Source organism: Trichechus manatus, unplaced genomic scaffold (genome assembly GCF_000243295.1).
Source record: "Trichechus manatus latirostris isolate Lorelei unplaced genomic scaffold, TriManLat1.0 scaffold00131, whole genome shotgun sequence".
NCBI lineage: Eukaryota > Metazoa > Chordata > Mammalia > Sirenia > Trichechidae > Trichechus > Trichechus manatus.
Window position 1 is genome coordinate 924,880 of NW_004444067.1, and position 18,893 is coordinate 943,772.

The 18,893-nt window shown below is 44.8% G+C and overlaps 1 protein-coding gene across 1 annotated transcript in view; it reads right to left on the reverse strand.

Annotated features, from left to right (window-relative positions):
• The window catches only part of VPS37B (VPS37B subunit of ESCRT-I), a 33,436-nt gene extending 24,894 nt beyond the window's left edge, over positions 1–8,542 (reverse strand). Inside the window, exon 1 of the mRNA XM_004384974.2 lies at positions 8,406–8,542. Within this exon, the coding sequence (XP_004385031.1) occupies positions 8,406–8,516 (111 nt within the window). The 5' untranslated portion in view covers positions 8,517–8,542. The remainder of the gene's footprint in view (positions 1–8,405) is intronic.
• Positions 8,543–18,893: the final 10,351 nt, after the last annotated feature.

Here is an 18,893-nt window from a genome sequence, read left to right on the forward strand (position 1 = left end):
TCATAAGCCAAAGAGGCGACAAAGCTGGCAACACTGCACTCAACAGCACATCCACCGGCACGTAACCGAGGCAGTCGGAACGGTTCAGTCTACTCCTAGGTTCCTCCTTCAGCTACTCTGATACCGTTACCTCACCTAAGAATGAGAACGGTTTCAACAGGATGTTAACTTGTCTGTAAAATCAGGTCACCTGACTTGTTTCTCCCTGTCCTTTGACGCCCCTCTTTCCTTCTCCTTACCCAAGTTAATCCCAATGGCCTTTCCAACTTTTATGTTCTCCCGGATTTCCACCAGTACTTGGAGGCGGCTGGCTCCTGCATCTGTAGCTCCAAGCAGACCATTCTTCTCCTCAGCTCAGGAACCACACTTCCACGGCCTGCTGGACGCGCCCACGTAGCTGCCCTGCCAGCTCCCTCCCCCTCAGGCCAACACTGTCTCTATGACATCCTCTCCCCACCCACCCAGCTCACTTCTGGCCAGTCTCCTCCTCACTGTCACTGAAGCCCAGTCATCCGCACTCGCTCTGCAGCACGAAGTGGGCACCTCCTGTGTGCCAGGCAGCGTGCTAGGTGCCAAGGACACAGAGAGAAACAAGAGCAGACGCAGCTCTCGAGGAGCCCAGGCTAGTCAGGGACACCGGAAAGTAAGTGGCTTACAATAGGGGATCAAATGCCACAGAAGAGGTACACAGAGAGGCTAAAGGACCAGGCATCTGGGACTGAGGAGGTGGAAGAGCATTTTGGAAGGGAAGCTGATGAGGTTGCTCAAAGAGCAAGGGGAGGGGACAGACAACTCTGCAAAGTCTCGGGAGGTGACAGCTGAGGCCCGGTAGTGGGCCGGGAGGGGACATCCTCATGTCTCCCCCCTGCACTGCCGCTACACCTCCAACCTGGGCTCCTGCCACTCCCTACACCAACGCAACCCCCGCTCTGCTGCCAGATCACCCTTCCTAAACCGCCCCTTGGGTCACACCGCCTCTCAGCCCTGGACATTCACTGAAACTCTCTGTTAGCAAGTTGGCCACCACCCAGCTCACACCGGCACTCCCCCACAAAGACTCAAACTCAGTTGGGCCAGACAGCTGGCACCACGCTAGTCATTAAACACATCCCGTGCCTTCCTGCCTCTGCGCCTCTGCGCATGCTGTCACGGATTCCTGACGTCCCCGGTTGCTGTTGTCTTCATCAAAATCCTACTTCAAGAAATAAATACCTAACTAAAGATGGTGGCTCCCTGGAGGGTGAGGGGGGAGGGCAGGAGAGAGGAGGGAACACAGGGGCTTTCCACTGGGCTGGCAGTGTTCCTCCCCAAGCAGGCAGCAGGCACTCAGGTGTTCCTTACAGTATTCTATCTACCTTGTGTGGCTGTTATTGTACCTAATAATATACATTTTAATCTTACTCGCCTAACAAAGTCCACCCTCATCTAGCCACAGGGCCTGTCTTCATCTGACCTTCAACGTCATTTATGATTTACACGTGGCTTCTTATTCTCTCTAGCTTTTGGAGATGTCTGTGTATGTGGTTTACCCTCAGATTATAACACAGGGATTCTGTCCACTCATGTTTCTACTCTACAGTGCTTTCCACACAGTAAGTGCTCAACAGCTGCACAACTGAAACGGAGTCTTCCATTTGGGCAGCAAGAACACTAGACCTTTGGGCGTTTAGCAATAAGAGCTAATAGTAACTATTTACGGAGCGCTCACTCTGCGCTCGGCACCAGGGTGAGCATTTTACACACTTACCTCATTTATTCCCCCCAACAATCCCATGGAATAGGCTATTGTTTTTATCCCCGTTATTTCCAACCAGTAAACTACAAATGGAAAGATTAAATGCTTGCCAAGGGTCACGGTGCTGGTATCAAAAGCCAGTTCTTAAAATAAAAAAAAAACAGAAAATAACGAGTCTTGGTGACGATGTGGAGAAATTGGAACCCTCATACATTGCTGCTGGGAATGTAAAATGATGCAGGCACTGTGGAAAATGGTTTGGGGGTTGTTCAATAAGCACAGAATTACCTACCATATGACCCAGCAGTTCCACTCCTAGATATATACCCAAGGGAATAGAAAACATATGTTCACATAAAAATTGGTACGCAACATGGTCTCAGGGGACATCTAGGTCAATTGGCATAACATACTTCATAAAGAAAATATTCTACATCCTACTTTGGTGAGTAGTGTTTGAGGTCTTAAAAGCTTGCCAGTGGCCATCTAAGATACATCTATTGGTTCCATCCTGTCCACAGCAAAGGAGAATAAAGAAAACCACAGACACAAGGAAAATATTAGTCCAAAGGACTAATGGACCACATGAACCACAGCCTCCACCAGCCTGAGCCCAAAAGAACTAGATGGTGCCCGGCTATCACCACTGACTGCTCTGACAGGGATCACAACAGAGGGTACCGGACAGAGCAGGAGAAAAATGTAGAAGAAAATTCAAAGTCACAAAAACAGACCAGACTTACTGGTCTGACAGAGACTGGAGGAACCCCTGAGACTGTGGCCCCCAGACACCCTGCTAACTCAGAACTGAGGCCACTCCTGAAGTCCACATTTTAGCCAAAGATTAGACAGGCCTATAAGATAAACAGTAACACACGTGAGAAACGTGCTTCTTAGTACAATCAAGTATACGTGACTAAATGGGCAACAGCCGCCCAAAAGCAAAGAGGAGAAGGCAGGAAGGGACAGGAAACCTGGACAAATGGACACGGGGAACCTGGGGCATAAAGGGAAAGGGGGAAAGTGCCGACACATTGTGGGGATTACAACTAATGTCACAAAACAATTTATGAATAAATTTTTGAATAGGAAACCAATATGTGCTGTAAACTTTCACCTAAAGCACAATAAAATTGAAACAAAAATTTCTGTACACAAACGTTCACAGCAGCACTATTCACAATAGCCAAAATGTGGAAACAACTCAAACGTCCATCGACTGACAAATACATAAAAGGTGGTATATACCTATCACGGAATATTATTCAGCCATAAAAAAGAATGAAGCACCGTTATGGATTGAATTGTGCCCCCCTCCCCCAATAAGTGTTGAATTCCTGGCCCTTGTATCTATGTATGTGATCCGGTTTGGAAATAATCTTTTTCGTTATATTAATGAGGTCATAACAGTATACAGCGGATTCTTAACCTAATCTCTTCTGAGTTATAAAAAGACCAGAACAGACACACACACACACACACACACACACACACACACACACCAATGCAAGGCGGGGGGTGGGGGGAGGAAGCACAGGCCCAGGTGCCATGTAAGGATCATCTACAAGCCAAGGAACACCAAGGAACATCCAGGGCTACTGACAAAGGAATCAGTATGGCCACGACCCTGATTTGGACTTTTAGCCTCCGTAACTGTGAGAAAATTAATTTCTGTTCTTTAAAGCCACAAACACACATACAAAGGCCAGTTCTGACTCCAAACCACTGTGCTACACTGCCTCCAATGCACTTTTAATAAATGTAAACTAAGTAAAAACCAAAAGAACGAAACCCGTTGCCGTCGAGTCAATTCTGACTCATAGCGACCCTATAGGACAGAGTAGAACTGCCCCATAAGGTCTCCAAGGAGCGCCTGGTGGATGTGAACTGTCGACCTTTTGGTTAGCGGCGGTCGTTCTTAACCACTATGCCACCAGGGTTTCCAAACTAAAAAAAAAAAAAAAAACCAACCCCCTTGCCGTCAAGTCAATTCCGACTCATAGCAACCCTAAGTAAACAGCAATTAAATGAAATCAGTCACTAAATTTCCCTCTAAGCCAGGAAAAGAGCCAGCCAGCCTCTACTGACTGCTTCTTCAGTGCCAAGAACTGTTATCAATAACACCTGTCATCAGACTTAGCCTCCCACGAAACCCAGAAGGCACACACGTATTCTATGCTTAGAGCTGAAGAAACCCAAGCACAGAGTTTAAATAACAAACAAAATCACAAAGCTCTAAGCTATGTTCTGGCCTCAAAATCTTGATGCCTCCTTTTACAAACAAAGATAAAGCTGATTTTCAGAAAACATTCCTGGGTACATAGGGTGATCTTTTTTTTACAGGAGTTAAAGTAACAGGCCCCTGGAAGAGAAGACTTAAACATAAAGTCAAACCCTTTACGTGTACAATACCGATTGTACAAACTTCATAGAAACAAACTCCGGTAGTAGACACTCAACGGTCTCCATCTCAGCTTCCAAAAAACCATGCCCCACCAGCCTGCAGAGCGCAAGTGGGGGAAGCAGGCTCTGGACTTAAAGTAAGGTTTGTACATTTCAATGAGCCGTTATGATTCATGCAGTAGCTTCCCAGCCCCACACACAAATCACACCAGATCACGCCTTAGAGAAACAGCTTCCTCCAGACCAGAGCTCTTTACTTTCCACAAAACAATCTGTCTTTCAGACTCTGCTCTGGCATTTTTGCTTGCGGGCACTTACAGTTGCCCCAGGAACAACGATCCTGAATTTGAATCCTTAGTGGAATTGTTAGTCAGCCCCAATCAATCAGCATTACCCAGAAAGCACACTTGGAGAAGTGACCCAAGAGGTCTGGCCCAGTTGCCTAATCCCCTCAACGAGGGTTCCTTTTAAGGGAGTGCACTGCAAGTCCAATGGGGTTCATTGCACAGATGGAGAAAGGCGCATTCCATGGCTATGTAAAAATAACTTTAAATCAAAATAAAAATTTGTACATATGAAAAGTCAGTCCACAGCCAAAGGAAAGCGCATAAGGTCACCACAGATATATTACATTCAGGGAACTGCCTAACTGACAGGAGGAACAGGAGAAGATAAACACACACACTAGCTCAGAGAATAAGAATTCGACAGTCAGACACTGTTTCAATGTCTTCAGTTGTGCTAAAACTCAGACACACACACCACAATTAAACTCATGTAAGTGAAGCATAATACACAGCTGTGTTCAAACCCAACCGTGAATGCCTGCGAAACCTAGCCACACTTTCCAGTCACCACAAAATATCCCCTCAGGCTGGAAGAAGCATCACCCCTACAATTTAAAATGCTTTCTTCTGCCCATTAAAAAAGAAGAAAAAGAAGCCTGAGGTTCAAGTTAACAGATTCTATGCAGTGAACGGCCTGTTCCACTTACCGCCTCATCCCAGACCTACTGGGATACATAATCATTTTGGCCATAAACCAAAACCAAACTGGTTACTGTCGAGTCAATTCCTACTCACAGCAACCCTACAGGACAGGACAGAACTGCCCCATAGGGTTTCCAAGGTTCAATCTTTGTGGAAGCAGACTGCCACATCTTTATCCTGCGGAGCAGCTGGTGGATTCGAACAACCAACCTTTTGGTTAGCAGCAGAACACTTAACCAGCAAGCCACCAGGGCTCCTGCATTTTGGCCACAGAAAGGTGAAATGTTTTTTAGACTAATGGCAAATAAAATTTCACTTAAGAGTCTTGAAATAAGACCCTATTAGCTTGTCAGGATGATATGACTCGTAAATGTTACTAACTGTGATAAAAAGAGAGCATTACCAATGATGATTAATAATAGTGATGACTCTGTTGGGCACTGTGTGCTGTGTCCAGTACTTCACATGCACTGTCTCACTTAATCCTCACACCAACTCTGTGAAATAGATACGATTATTACATTATCCTCCCCAGCAGATGCCCAGAGAGGTCAGTGACTTGCCTGTAGTCACACAGCTTGGAAGTGGCCAAGTCCAGCTTGGACTATATGATGCCAAAGCCTGAAAGCCCTTGACCACCACATTATAAATGTTCCATTTGCTTAAGAGTTGACAGTTCACTAAAACCATTCCCAAAGCCCACTCTTCAGAAAAAGATTAGACTAGACTATAAAACATAAAATAATACTTATAAAGAGTGTGCTTTACAGGCAGATAAACGAGACTAAATGGGCAGCTCCTGTCTGGAGGCAGGATGAGAAGGCAAAAAGGGGCAGGAGCTGGCTGGATGGACATGGGAAACCCAGGTGAAAAGGGGGAGTGTGCTGTCACTTTACAGGGATTGCAACTAGAGTCACATAACAATATGTGTATAAATTTTTGTATGAGCAATTAACTTGAGCTGTAAACTTTCACCTAAAGCACAATTAAAAAAAAAAAAAGAGCTGACAGTTCACAAAAGTGTTTTCTACTGTGCTGGACAACCACCCCAAAATAAACCAACCATAATATTAACAGGTGAGGGAAACTACCATAGCCACAACCTCGGCTATTCAAGCTACCTCCATTCCTTCAGAAACGAGTCACACACGACCAGGGCAACAGGATTTGCAGTGTGACCTTGGCGAGGTGAGCTGCCTGGCTAAGGTTATTGTGGCTTTCGTGTTACGTTTCCTTGTTCTAAGAGCACTACACCCTGAAGAACAAATTACTGCTGAGTAATTTAACTTGACCTATGTGACCTAATCAAGCGGAGGTGGTCAGTGTTCAGCATGAGTGTAAGGTACTCTGGTATGAAGGCATCTTTGCTCAAAAGAAACGAAAGATGCTGCTAGAATTTGCCTTTCCCTTTAAATAGGAATTTCCAGGTTCTCAGGTACAGGAAACAGGTGAAGCGATCCCTAACAGCCTCAAAGTCAGAATCAACCTGACTCTTTCCACAATCTTCCCTCTACAAGGCAGTTTGTTTCTATTCATGCTCCACCAGTATAGCTACAGTACTCTGTTCTTACTGAAAAAGAAGTCCCACAAAGCAAAACAGTTTGTGGGCGATATTACACATTAGAAAAATATACCTATCATTTTATTATTAAACGAGAAACATGTCCCTGCTGACAATCAACAAAAGGTCTCCCGGCAACAGAAAAGCAGAGAAACTAGGCAAAGATTTTCTTTCTTTGGAGACGTGAAACTCTCATTCAGTCAAGAAAGATGGATTTTGTCACTTATTATTCTCCAAAATGTCAAGTGTCACACAGACACCATAAACGAGGTAAACTGCATCTCAGAGCAAAGTTCTATGTGCCAAGTTACAAAGCCCGTGAATACAAGGGGTGTATTAATGGAAAGACTGATACGCTCCTACTACAGTGGCCTCTCTGTGGCTCAGGACAATGATCTGTTGAGGGCTTTCCAGTGATTTTGAATGTGCAACCTCCATACAAGCCCCTCTGTAAGGGGGCTGGCTCAGTCCTGAACAATCCTCTCAGGAAAGAAAAAAGCCAAAAGCCCCCACACGGGCTTCTGGGTGAGAGGTTTGGCACTGTAGGCGTGGGAAGGCTCAGACTTGAGAGACAAAGGACGAAGACTGGTGCGCAGGCCGGGAGATCTGGGATAAGCCTGGGTCCACCTGGTTAGAGGCGGCCCAGACCCACAGATGGGATTTTCACAGAAGAGTTGAAAAGCATTGGGAGCGAGGGAGAGAAGGAAGCGTACGTTGCAAATGTGCAAGGGTGAAGTCAATCGCACCTGAGAGCCAACCACACGTGAAGAAACAGGGGTGGCGCATGCCTTCCAGCAAAGAGCTGGGAGTGGGCCCTCAGCCCCCGAGTCTCCATTTTATCCTGGTGCAGAAACCCTCCTTAGCCCCACTGGGGTAGGACACTGTGGGGCAAAGCCAGCAGTGCTCTAACATCCAGATCCTCTTCTTCCAAAGAGAGGGTTAATTCTTATGGAAAAAGGGATCCTGCTGTCACCCTGAGGCCCAAACACAAGAATCCCTCGGACGACCACCCCCCAGTAAGTCAGACCCGGGAGGGGTCCCTCTGACACTTCTGAGCCCCTCAAACAGATCCTTCAAAACTTCAAAACCTTCGCTATGTCCCTGGCTTCGCCTCCCAACTTCAGAGACCCCTGCTCAACTCTAAAGGCCGTCTCAGGACAGCCCCCCACTCAGATACAGACCCGCAGGCCCCAAGCCCTATACTGCAACCCTCAATCCTCTCCTAATACTCACAACCAGCTAGACCCTTCAAAATTCATTCTCAAACCCCAATAACTGCCTCGGTCCTCCTGTTCCTCTCACCAACCACCCCCTCAAAGCCCCCCAATCCCTGCCTCAGACCCAGCCGTCGACCCCCTCAGTCCGGTCTCAGACCCAACTACAGTCCCCTCCGCCCCTGCCGAGCCAAAACTCAGATCCCCCAATTCCCTCCTCGCCCCCCCAGTCATAGCCATAGACAGCCCTTTATGTCTCTAATCTCCCCTTCTAGGCTCTGTAACCCCTGCTTCGGAAACAGCCCTAGTCCTTAGAACCTCAACTTCGCCTCAGGATCCCCAAGCCCCGTCTCAGGACCCCAGTCGCGGTCCCTTCAGTCCCCCAAACCCCGTCTCAAGACCCTCATCTCCCGCCCCAGTTCTCTCGACACAACTTGGGGCCGAGGCCCCGGCCCGCGAATCCCACTGGAGGCCCGGCCGCCGCGAGCCGCCGCTCGGCTCACCTCCTCCATCTTCTGCACCATCTCCGCTAGCTGCCCCTCGTCCTCCAGCAGCTCGTTGAGCTGCCTCAGCGACAGCCCAGCGAAGCGGGCCTCGCCCCCGGCGCCCGCCATCCCCGCGCCTCGGCCACCGCCGCCGTTCTGGCAGCTAGACTCCGCCGACCGGAAGCACCGCCCTCAAGTCCCCCCCCCCGGCGGGGGGGGGCACGTGACGCCAGCACTGGTGCGTGACGTCATCGGCGAGCGGGTCGGCGGACGTGACGTAGCGGCGGGGACGAGGCGTGGCTTCGGAGGTGGGAGGCTCTGGGGCGGTGGGGGAGTTCTAAGCGGGGGGAAAGAAGGGGACCTGGGACGGACCTCGGACCCAGTGAGCGGCGGGAATGGTGTCACTACAGCACAGGAGAGTGCGCCATGATGTCATGAGAGCCTCTTTCCTCCTGGAAAAAGAATACCGAAATCCAAAAAAAGTAGGCAGTGGGAAGGAAGTTACTGCAGCCTGCCTAAGCCCAGCTGGACCCGGAGAACCCCAAAGAAGGGGGCTTCATGGCGAAACAACTGTGGATGACATTCCATTCCTCAGAGTTGTGGAGATGCCAAGTCGTTCATTTAATAAAGTGGTGCAATGGTTAAGGCACTCAGCGACAATATATGTACTAGGCATTGAGTATACAGGTCTAAATAAAACAGGAAGGACCCCTACCTACATGGAGCTTACAGACTGACAGGGAAAGCAAGCAAACAAACAAACAAACAAAAAACAACAAAGAAACGGTTAAAACTTAATGCAATGAAGGAAGAAACCAAAAAAAAAAAAAAACCCGTTGCCATCGAGTTGACTCCAACTCATAGCCACCCTACAGGACAGAGTACAATTGCCCCATAGGGTTTCCAAGGAGCGCCTGGTGGATTACCAACTGCCAACCTTTTGGTTAGCAGCTGTTAGCTCTCAACCACTACACCACCAGGGTTTCCAATGAAGGAAGAGGATGCTGAAATAAGAGAATAATAAGAAGACTATTTTAGAGAAAGTGGTACAGGATGGCCCTCTGAGAGAAGGTGACATCTAAGATGAGACCTAAAGGATGGGAAGGGAGGAACCAGCCACCATGCCTGTAGGAAGCCGGAGGCAATGAGACTAACATGTGCAAAAAGCCCTGAGACAAAACTGGCTTGGTACACTCAAGGAAGGGGCAGAAAATCAGTATGTCTAGAGCAATATGAGCCAAGGCCATGGCAACCTCAGAGGAAGCATCTAGACATGCAGGGTGGCATGGGCCAAGCTGTGCAATTGCTCAGTTTCCCAGTTATGTGGAAGCCCCTTGAGATCAGGAGTCTGGGAACTCATTATCCTGCTGTGGAATCTGCCACAGTTCTAATTGGAAGAAACCTAAAGCTGAGCTAACCACTATAGCCCCCGATGTTACACATAGACGAACTGAGGTCCTGGCAGGAGGAAGTAATTTTTTTCCCCCCAAAATCAAATAATTGGCAGGTCTCCTGGTTTCCAGTCTGGTGTCCACTACGCTGGCATTATACCACACTGCCCTCATTGCCTAACTCAGCACTGAACACAGTTGAGACATTAAGTAAATGCGTGCTGGCTGACTGATGGGCTTTGTATAAGATGAAGCTTGGGCTCCCCCATAAGTTCTGAGTTATCTCCCAGTACCTTACGCTGGACTCTACTGACCTGTTTTCTCTGTCCTTCCAGCTGCTTATGACTAAGGGCACACGCTGGTAGAAAAATAAAATAAAATTAGAGGGAGAGTTTTATATTATCTGTAAGCAAAAGTACACTCAATGGTTTTCTTCCTTGTAACTTGTTTTATTTGATCATGAAAGGTGGCTTTGTGGAGGAAAGGCTGCCACTAAAACCACAATGAAATTACCGGCAGGGTAATAGCTAAGGTTTTTTTTTTTTTTTTTCCTTTTCCCTCCATGGAAAGAGTTGTTGTTAGGTGCCATCAAGTTGGTTCAATGTTCCTTTGCTATCCATAAGGTTTTTACCGGCCAGTTTTTTCAGAAGTAGATCACCAAGTCCTTCTTCCCAGTCTTAGTCCGAAAGCTCAGCTGAAACCTGTCCACTACGGGCCTGCTGGTATTTGAAATACCAGTGGTAGAGCTTCCAGCATCACAGTAACACACAAGCTACCACAGTATGCCAAACTAACAGACCGGTGGTGAAGGGAAAAAGTAAACACAAACAAAAAAAAATCACACTCATTGCCATCGAGTCAATTCTGACTCATAGTGACCCTACAGGACAGAGTACAAGTGCCCCATAGGGTTTCCACCAGGGCTCCGCCAAATTAAGAGCAGTAGCTGTATTTCCAGGAAACTTTCACCTATGAGGACCCTGGTGGTGTAGTGGTTAAGAGCTCATCTGTTAACCAGGAGGTCGGCAGTCTGAATCCACCGCCTGCTCCCTGGAAACCCTAGCGGGCAATTCTACCCTGTCCTATAGGGTCGCTATGACTCGATGGCAACAGGTTTGGTTTCTTTTTTGGTTTTTTACCTGTGAGGCTTAAGACGTTGTCCAGAAACTTCTTACAGTCCTCACAGAAGGTGAGAATAAAGTTAAGGGTCAGAGCGCTCCAGAATATAAAGGGATAAAGTGATTTAGCTAAGAACACACAGCACGAGCAAGCCTGCATCTTTCCCCGCTGACAGCTAAAGTGCTAAGTCTAATTAAACAAGGTTCACAACCCAGACTTGCCCTGTCCCTTTTATAACTCTTTTCAAGCCTGTTTTCTGCCACCAGCCTCTGGGAGTTACACGCCACTTCCTTTGTCAAACAGAGCGAACCACAGAATCATCTTGCATTCTGCTGCTCTAGAAACTTCCCCTCACTCTTAAAAGTGATTGAGAGAAGGAAAGAAAATCAGTATCAAGACTTCTTTTCCTCCGTGTCAAACTCGTCAATTTAATGCGTGGGTGGACTTGGACATTTTGTCTCTTTTTTTGGTTGGCTGATATTTGGGTTTCTCTACGCACCTATGTCTTGCCTGTAATATTTGTGGGTTAACTAAGATTTTGGTCTGGCAAATCTAGGGCAACATATGTATGTGCCAAGACTTCTTTCTCAATGGGAGCATTGTTGCTGCCTGGGCCATGAGTCTCCTGTTACGCAATATTGGGAATTGTTTGGAAAGTGTATTTCAACAAAGTATAACCTTCTCATAGTTGAACTTTCAAATCGTCTAGCCTTGGGATTAGAATTCTTTCTCTCTAATGGAAGTTAGTAGAATTATTCGTAAATGTTTTCCAGTTTGAGGAGCCCTGATAGAGAGGTGTCCCTAGCATATGCAATTCACACGTTGGCATGGGAGGAATTTATTCCCTGAGACATCAGGTGGAACCACCATGCCCCTCTCAGGGACTCACAGCCTGATGTCACCACCCTTGTCATTGTCACATACAAATATCTGAATGCCTGAAATGACCCAAGCACTGCTCATTAAGAGAGACAAATCACTTTAGATGCAGTTTCTGCCATGGAGAAAGAGGATACAAAAAATAGAGACTGGTATTTTTTAAATTATACTGAAGGTTGTGTTTTTGTTTTTTGTTTTTTTTTTTTGATGTGTTTTAAAGGTAGAGGGTGCAGGAGATCAGTTATTTTGATTTGAGGTTTATATATTTGTAAGGTTTTTTGCTTTTCTTTTTTTCCTTTTGTTTTAAAAATTCATTAAATAAACTCCATATGGGAGAAAAAAAAAGAATATAACAAATAATCACATATACCACCAGGTTAAGGAGTAAACAGCATAGACACAGTGTAAGCCCCTATGTACCCTTCCTCCTCAATCTCACTTCTTCTTTTACTCTCCAGAAAAAAACAAAAAAAAAAATAAACCAAACCTGTTGCCATCGAGTCGATTTTGACTCGTGGCGACCCTATACGACAGAGCGGAACTGCCCCATAGGGTTTCCAAGGACCAGCTGGTGGATTGGGACTCCCAGTTGGTTAGCAGCTGAGCTCTTAACCACTATGCCACCAGGGCTCAAGGATGGCTACTATTCTTTTACCCTACGTGTATATCTCCATACTTTATAAATAATGCGATCACATGTGTACATGTATCTTCTTGCTAGTTGCTTTTTTTGACCAACATTAAGTTTCTGAGACTTATCCTTGTTGGCTCATATGGGTTGAAACGTTCTTTTTTTCACAACTGTATAGGGTTCCATTCCATAAATATATGACAGCTTTTTAAAATTCTTTTTGCTTTCGCTGAGGTCATCGAGTATCCACATCTTCGACTTCACAGGATTTTGCCGGTTGCTCTCCGAAGGGGTGGCCCCAATAGTTTTGTCGTTTTTATTGTCGTTGTTGTTGCTGTTGATAATTAGGGTTCCTTACGCCAAAAACGCAGGCGAAAGATCTGGCAGTGGGCTTCCGTAAAGACGTACAGCCTTAGAAACCCTGTGAGGCAGTTCTACTCTGTCCTATGGTGTCACTGTCAGTTGGAATCGACTCAGTGGCAATGGGTTTGGGTTTTTTTATGCCAAAAGGTGCCTGGTGGCTCAACGCTTAAGCACTCAGCTGCTAACAGAAAGGTTGGCAGTGTTAACCTCTCAGCCACTCCTCAGGACAGAAAGACCTGGCAATCTGCTCCTGTAAAGATTACAGCCTAAGAAACGCCATGGGGCAGTTCTACCCTGTCCTATAGGGTCGCTATGAGTCGGAATCAACTCGACAGCAGAGAACAACAACATGCCAAAGGAGTGGTCAGCAGGACACCGGGGAGCTTTGACCGATGCGCAGTACTCCGCCTTTTTCTCACCCAGGGCAGGTCAGATGCAGGATGTCTGAGAAGTTCCAGAAACCAGCTGTTTTGTATAGAGATAACTCTTCTTGATCCCTACAATCCAAGAAGTGGGGTGTGAAGATAGTTTTGAGTGGGCAGAGAAATGAATGTCTCTGAATAGGAAGGATGTGGCTGATTTTCATGCAACAAAGACTTTCCTAGATGAAAACCCAGAATTTGAAAATGATGAACAAAAGAAGCAGGAAGTGAATAGCTGGAAGAGATCAGAAGCAGGCTCCTGTGGTAGCCAGCCTCCAAGATGGCCACCAAGGATCCCACTTCCTGACAGTCACACTCTTGAGTGGTATATTCCCACAATGTACCATGGTTGGTGTGTGTGACCAACAGAATAAAGGAGAAGTGTTGATACATCACTTCTGAGATTAGATTATAAATGATGCTGAGGCTTTCATTTCACGCTCTCTCTCCCTCAGATCACTCACTCTGGGGGAAGCCAGCTGCCATATTGTAAGGACACTCAAGCAGCCTATGAAGAGGCCCACATGATGAGGAAGAGCTGGTCTGGAACTGAGGTTGGCCAACAACCAGCCCCAGTTGAGCTTCAGATGACTGCAACCTCATGAAAGACTCCGAGGCAGAAACCGCCCAGTTAGGCTCCTCCCAGATTCCTGATTCTCAGGCACTTGTGAGATACTACATGTTTGTGGTCATAAGCAGTTTGTTGTAATCTGTTACACAGTAGATAACCAATGCAGCACCTACAGAGTGTGTATAGGAAAGAAGGAAGGATGAGTAAGTGAGTGTTAGTATAATTTAAATGTCTAACTCAAGGGGAACGGCGAAGTAAATTGTGATCAATCTGATTAACAGTATGTTTTCCAGACATTAAAATAAGAAACACAAGGACTCTGAAGCAACACAGACAACAAATATAAGTTAGTATTAAAGACAAAGGCAAAACATAAATATGTAGATATACTGAGATTACAACCATCGACAAGTCATGTTTATATACATGAACAAAGACTAGAGGGGTCAAAGTTTTGTTTTTTTTTAAATTGCTGGGGACGGGCCAGTAGATGAATTTTTTTTCTTTTATTTGAGTTATGTTAAGGCTTCCTGGTGATCTGCTTTCAAAAGATCACAGCCTTGAAAACCCTGTGGAGCAGTTCTACTCTGCACACATGGGGCCGCCATGAGTCAGAATGGACTCCTCAGACAGCAACTGACAAGTTACAGTGATGCTTGTGGATTAAGTTAGTTTAACAGTGGTTAAAGAGCTCGGCTGTTAACCAAAAGGTCAACAGTTTGAATCCACCGGATTTCCTTTAAACTCTGCCCTTCAGCATTTTTTGGATCGCTCACCAAAAGCACTGCAGTTTTGCGGGACTGTTTCAAATAAAAAGAAGTAAATGTGCAATTGCCTAAGAAACCTATTTTTACCTCTTCTGTTGATGGATGACTACTACTTCACAGGAAGTATCTGCAAGATTACTTAACTTTTGCTTCCCTTAAAAGCGATTTCTCTGGTCATCCCAACTGCTTTTAAATCCCAGAACCTTATTTTCATCACCAAAATGGCCTTTAGAAGTGACCCTGTGATACGTTTTGCCTGCTTTACCTTGCAGCAGAGAAACCAGGAAGACAACAATCTGTTCTGTGCATATATACACTGTAATTTCAAGAACATTAGGTTCACACACCAAAAAATTTCTTTAAATATCACTTTTGGAGCCCTGGCGATGCAGTGGTTAAGAGCTACCAAAAGGTCGGCCATTCAGATGTACCAACCGCTTCCCTGGAAACCTCGTGGGCCAGTTCCACTCTGTCCTGTAGGATAGCTATGAGTCGGAATCGACTTGTTTCTCACAACATGAAAAACCCTAAAATGTGAGCACTGTGATCATGACACTTCAGCTGATGGCAAGCAGGAAAGACTTATTTCCAGGCATTTGGTTTGCAAACTCTCTAGGGAGAAATGGAAACTCTCTCAAGGTGGTTATTTTTATAGTTCTGTTTTGTTTTTCAGTTATAAAGTCATTCACATCTTTCGTTTAACTGGGTGATTGGATTTGTTATATAGTTTTCTCTATGCCTTATGGCAAATTTGAAATATTTCATAATAAAACACACAAACTAACACTCAAATACATTAAAATAATATTGGTTTACTGTAAAAACTGTCCAAACAGTGTAAAGAAGTATATGAACTGAAAAAAATTTTTTTAAAAAAGCCCATTGTTGCAGCCACTGTGTCAATCCATCTCACTGAGGGCGGAATGCTATCTATTTATAAATTATTCTAACTCAAATTTGTTATTGTGAATTTCATAGTAGGGTAATGTGAATAATTCAGATTTTGAATATTTACAAGTATATGTATTCATAAAAAACAAAAGTCGTGAGTCTTTCTGATAAGTGAAAACAGCCTACTTGATGTATTTCAATAAATTGAATGTACACATGCAGTAAAGCAAGAAAATCTTTCATTTAGTTTATCTTCTTAGATATATAATTAGATGGGAAAAATGGATTGATGGTAAAATATTTTTCTGGCAAGGATTTGTATTTATATTTAAGGAGGTAGTAATAGTAATTAAAAGAGTACTCTTTAAAAGATACTTCAAATTGTTGTTAATCATGTGAAACCACAAAGAAATTGAAAGTGACTATTTTAGTTCTCAGCATGTGATTTTAGCCTGTCATATATGTAGTTTGTAAGTATTTAAAACTAAGAAATGTGATTAAAAACAAAACAAAATAAAACCAAAAAAAAAAAAAAAAACCCCACTGCCATCAAGTCTATTCCAACTCATAGTGACCCTATAGGACAGAGTAGAACTGCCCCATAGAGTTTCCAAGGAGTGGCTGGTGGATTCAAACTGCTGACCTTTTGATTAGCAGCCATAGCTCACCGTAGCTCTTAACCACTGCACCACCAGAGTTTCAAGAAATGTGATTAGCTGTGTGTAATTCATTTTATGCTATATCTTTCAAGTGAAAATTTGCTATCAAAATCTGAAAGTGGAAAAAAAAATTCCATTCACCCCATATCCCAGAGATAACCACAATGAACGGTTTTATGTTTATCTTTCTAGGATTTTTCTAAACATAGATGAATATGTACATCCATCACTCTTCCTTTAACAGAAGTGGGACACTACTATTATGTAACTGGTAGGTTAGCACATTTAGCTCTACCACATTAAAAAAATTTTTTTATTGTGGTAAAATATATGTAACAAAACATTTACCATTTCAACCATGTTTACACATACGATTCAGTGACATTAATTACATTCACTGTGTTATGCAGCTATCACCATTCTCCATTTCTAAACTTTTTCTCTCTATGGCCGAATAATATTCCACGGTATGGACAGACCACATTTTGTTTATCCATTCATCTGCTGATGGACACTTGGGTGGTTTCCGCCTTTTGGCTGTTGTGAATAATGCTGCAATGAACATTGGTGTACAAGGGTCTGAGTCGTAGCTTTCAATTCTTTTGCTCATATACACCACACTCTTTTTACCTGCTCCTTAGCACTCCATCCTGCCTGCGTGTGGGTGTTTAGATTTCTAGTTGTCTACATTAATGCCTGTTGCCGTCAGGTCGACCCCTATAGTGCCGCTGAGTCATAACCCACTTGGCGGCAACAGCTTTGGGTTTTCCATACATTAATGCTGCTGCATGGCCCTGGTGGTGCAGCGGTTAAAGAGCTTGGCTGCTGTCTTAGTCCTCTAGCGCTGCTACAACAGGAATACCACAAGTGGATGGCTTTAACAGAGAGAAATTCATTCCCTTACAGTGAAGTAGGCTGAAAGTCCAAATTCAGGGCGTCAGCTCCAGGGGAAGGCTTTCTCTCTCTGTTGGCCTTCTTCTCTTCAGTGTTACCCCGGACTAGGAGCTTCTCTGCGCAGGGACCCCGGTCCAAAGGACGCGTTCTGCTCCCGGCACTGCTTTCTTGATGGTATGAGGTCCCCCTGTCTCACCGCTCACTTCTGTCTTTTATATCTTAAGAGACTGCTTCAGGACACAATCCAGTCTTGTAGATCAGGTCCTGTCTTACTAACACACCTGCCACCCATCCTCCCTCATTAACATCATAGAGGCAGGTTTACAACGTACAGGAAAATCACACAGTACCGGGAATCATGGCCTAGCCAAATTGATACACATATTTTTTGGGGGACATAATTCAAACCACGACAGCTGCTAACCAAGGTCGGCAGTTCGAATCCACCAGCCACTCCTTGGAAACCCTATGGGGCAGTTGCACTCTGTCCTGTGTCGGAATCCACTTGACAGCAACGGGTTTGGTTTTTGGTTCATACATTAATGCTGCAGTGAATATGCTTGTGTGAATATCTTCGTGCATTTCTCTGAGCATGTATGTAGGAGAAATTCCTAGAAACTGCACTGAATCACTTTTTAATTTTTGTACAGATTTATTTTTTAGAAGAGTTTTAGATTTACAGATAAATTACGAAGACGGTACAGTTGTTGTTAGTTGCTGTCAAATCAATTCTAACTCACGGCGACCCCATGTGTTATAGGGCAGAACTGCTCCATAGGGTTCTCTGGGCTGTAATCTTGTACCACATTTCGTTTACCCATCCTGTTGATGGGCATTGAGGTTGCTTCTATCTTTTGACTATTGTGAATAGTGCTGCCATGAACACTGGTGTACAAGTCTCTGAGTCTCTGCTTTCAAGTCTTTTGGGTACGTACCTAGAAGTGGAATTGCTGGGTCATATGGTAGTTCTATTTTTAGTTTATTGGCTGTAATCTTAACGGAAGCTGATGGCCAGGCCTTTTCTTCCCCAGAGCTACTGGGTTGGTTCGAACGATTGACCTTCAGGTTAGCAGTCGAGTGCAAACCATTTGTGCCACCCAGTTCCCATATACCTTGCACCCAGTTTCCCTACATCGATATCTTACATTTGCCACAATTAATAAGCCAATATTGATATATTATTACTAACTAAACTCCATACTTTGTTCAGGTTTTCTCAGGTTTTACATAATGTCCTTTTTCTGTTCCAGGATCCAGTCGAAGTTTCCACGTTACATGTCTCCTCAGGCTCCCGTTGACCTTGATGGTTTCTCAGACTTTCCTTGTTTTTGATGGCCTGGCCAGTTTTGAGGAGGAGCGGTCAGGTATTATGTAGAATGCCCCTCTATCAGGATTGGTCTGCTGCTTTTCTCATGCTAAGACTGGGGTTATGGGGTACCAGAGGAAGACCACAGAGTTTGTAAAGTGCCATTTTCATGACATTATATCAAGGGTACTTGCTATTAGCATGACTTATATGACTGCTGACACTGACCTTGATCACCTGGCTGAGGTCACGTTTGTCAGGTTTCTCTGATGTATGACTTACTCTTTCCCCCCCTTTCCGTACTGTGCTCTTTGGAAGCAAGTCAACTGTGCACGGCTCACACTCAAGGAGCAGGGATCGATGCTGTACTCACTTTTTAATTTCCGAAAGTTACAAAATTCAAACAATGGAGAAGAAGCTAAAACAAAGCCACTGTTAACAGCTTCTTCCGTTTCCTTCCAGGAATTCTTTTATTTTTTATTTTTTATTGTACTTTGGGTGAAGGCTTACAGAACAAATAGTTTCTCATGAAACAGAAGTACACATGTTGTTTTATGACATTGGTTAACAACCCCACAACATATCAACCCTCTAACTTCTCAAACTCTTTTTT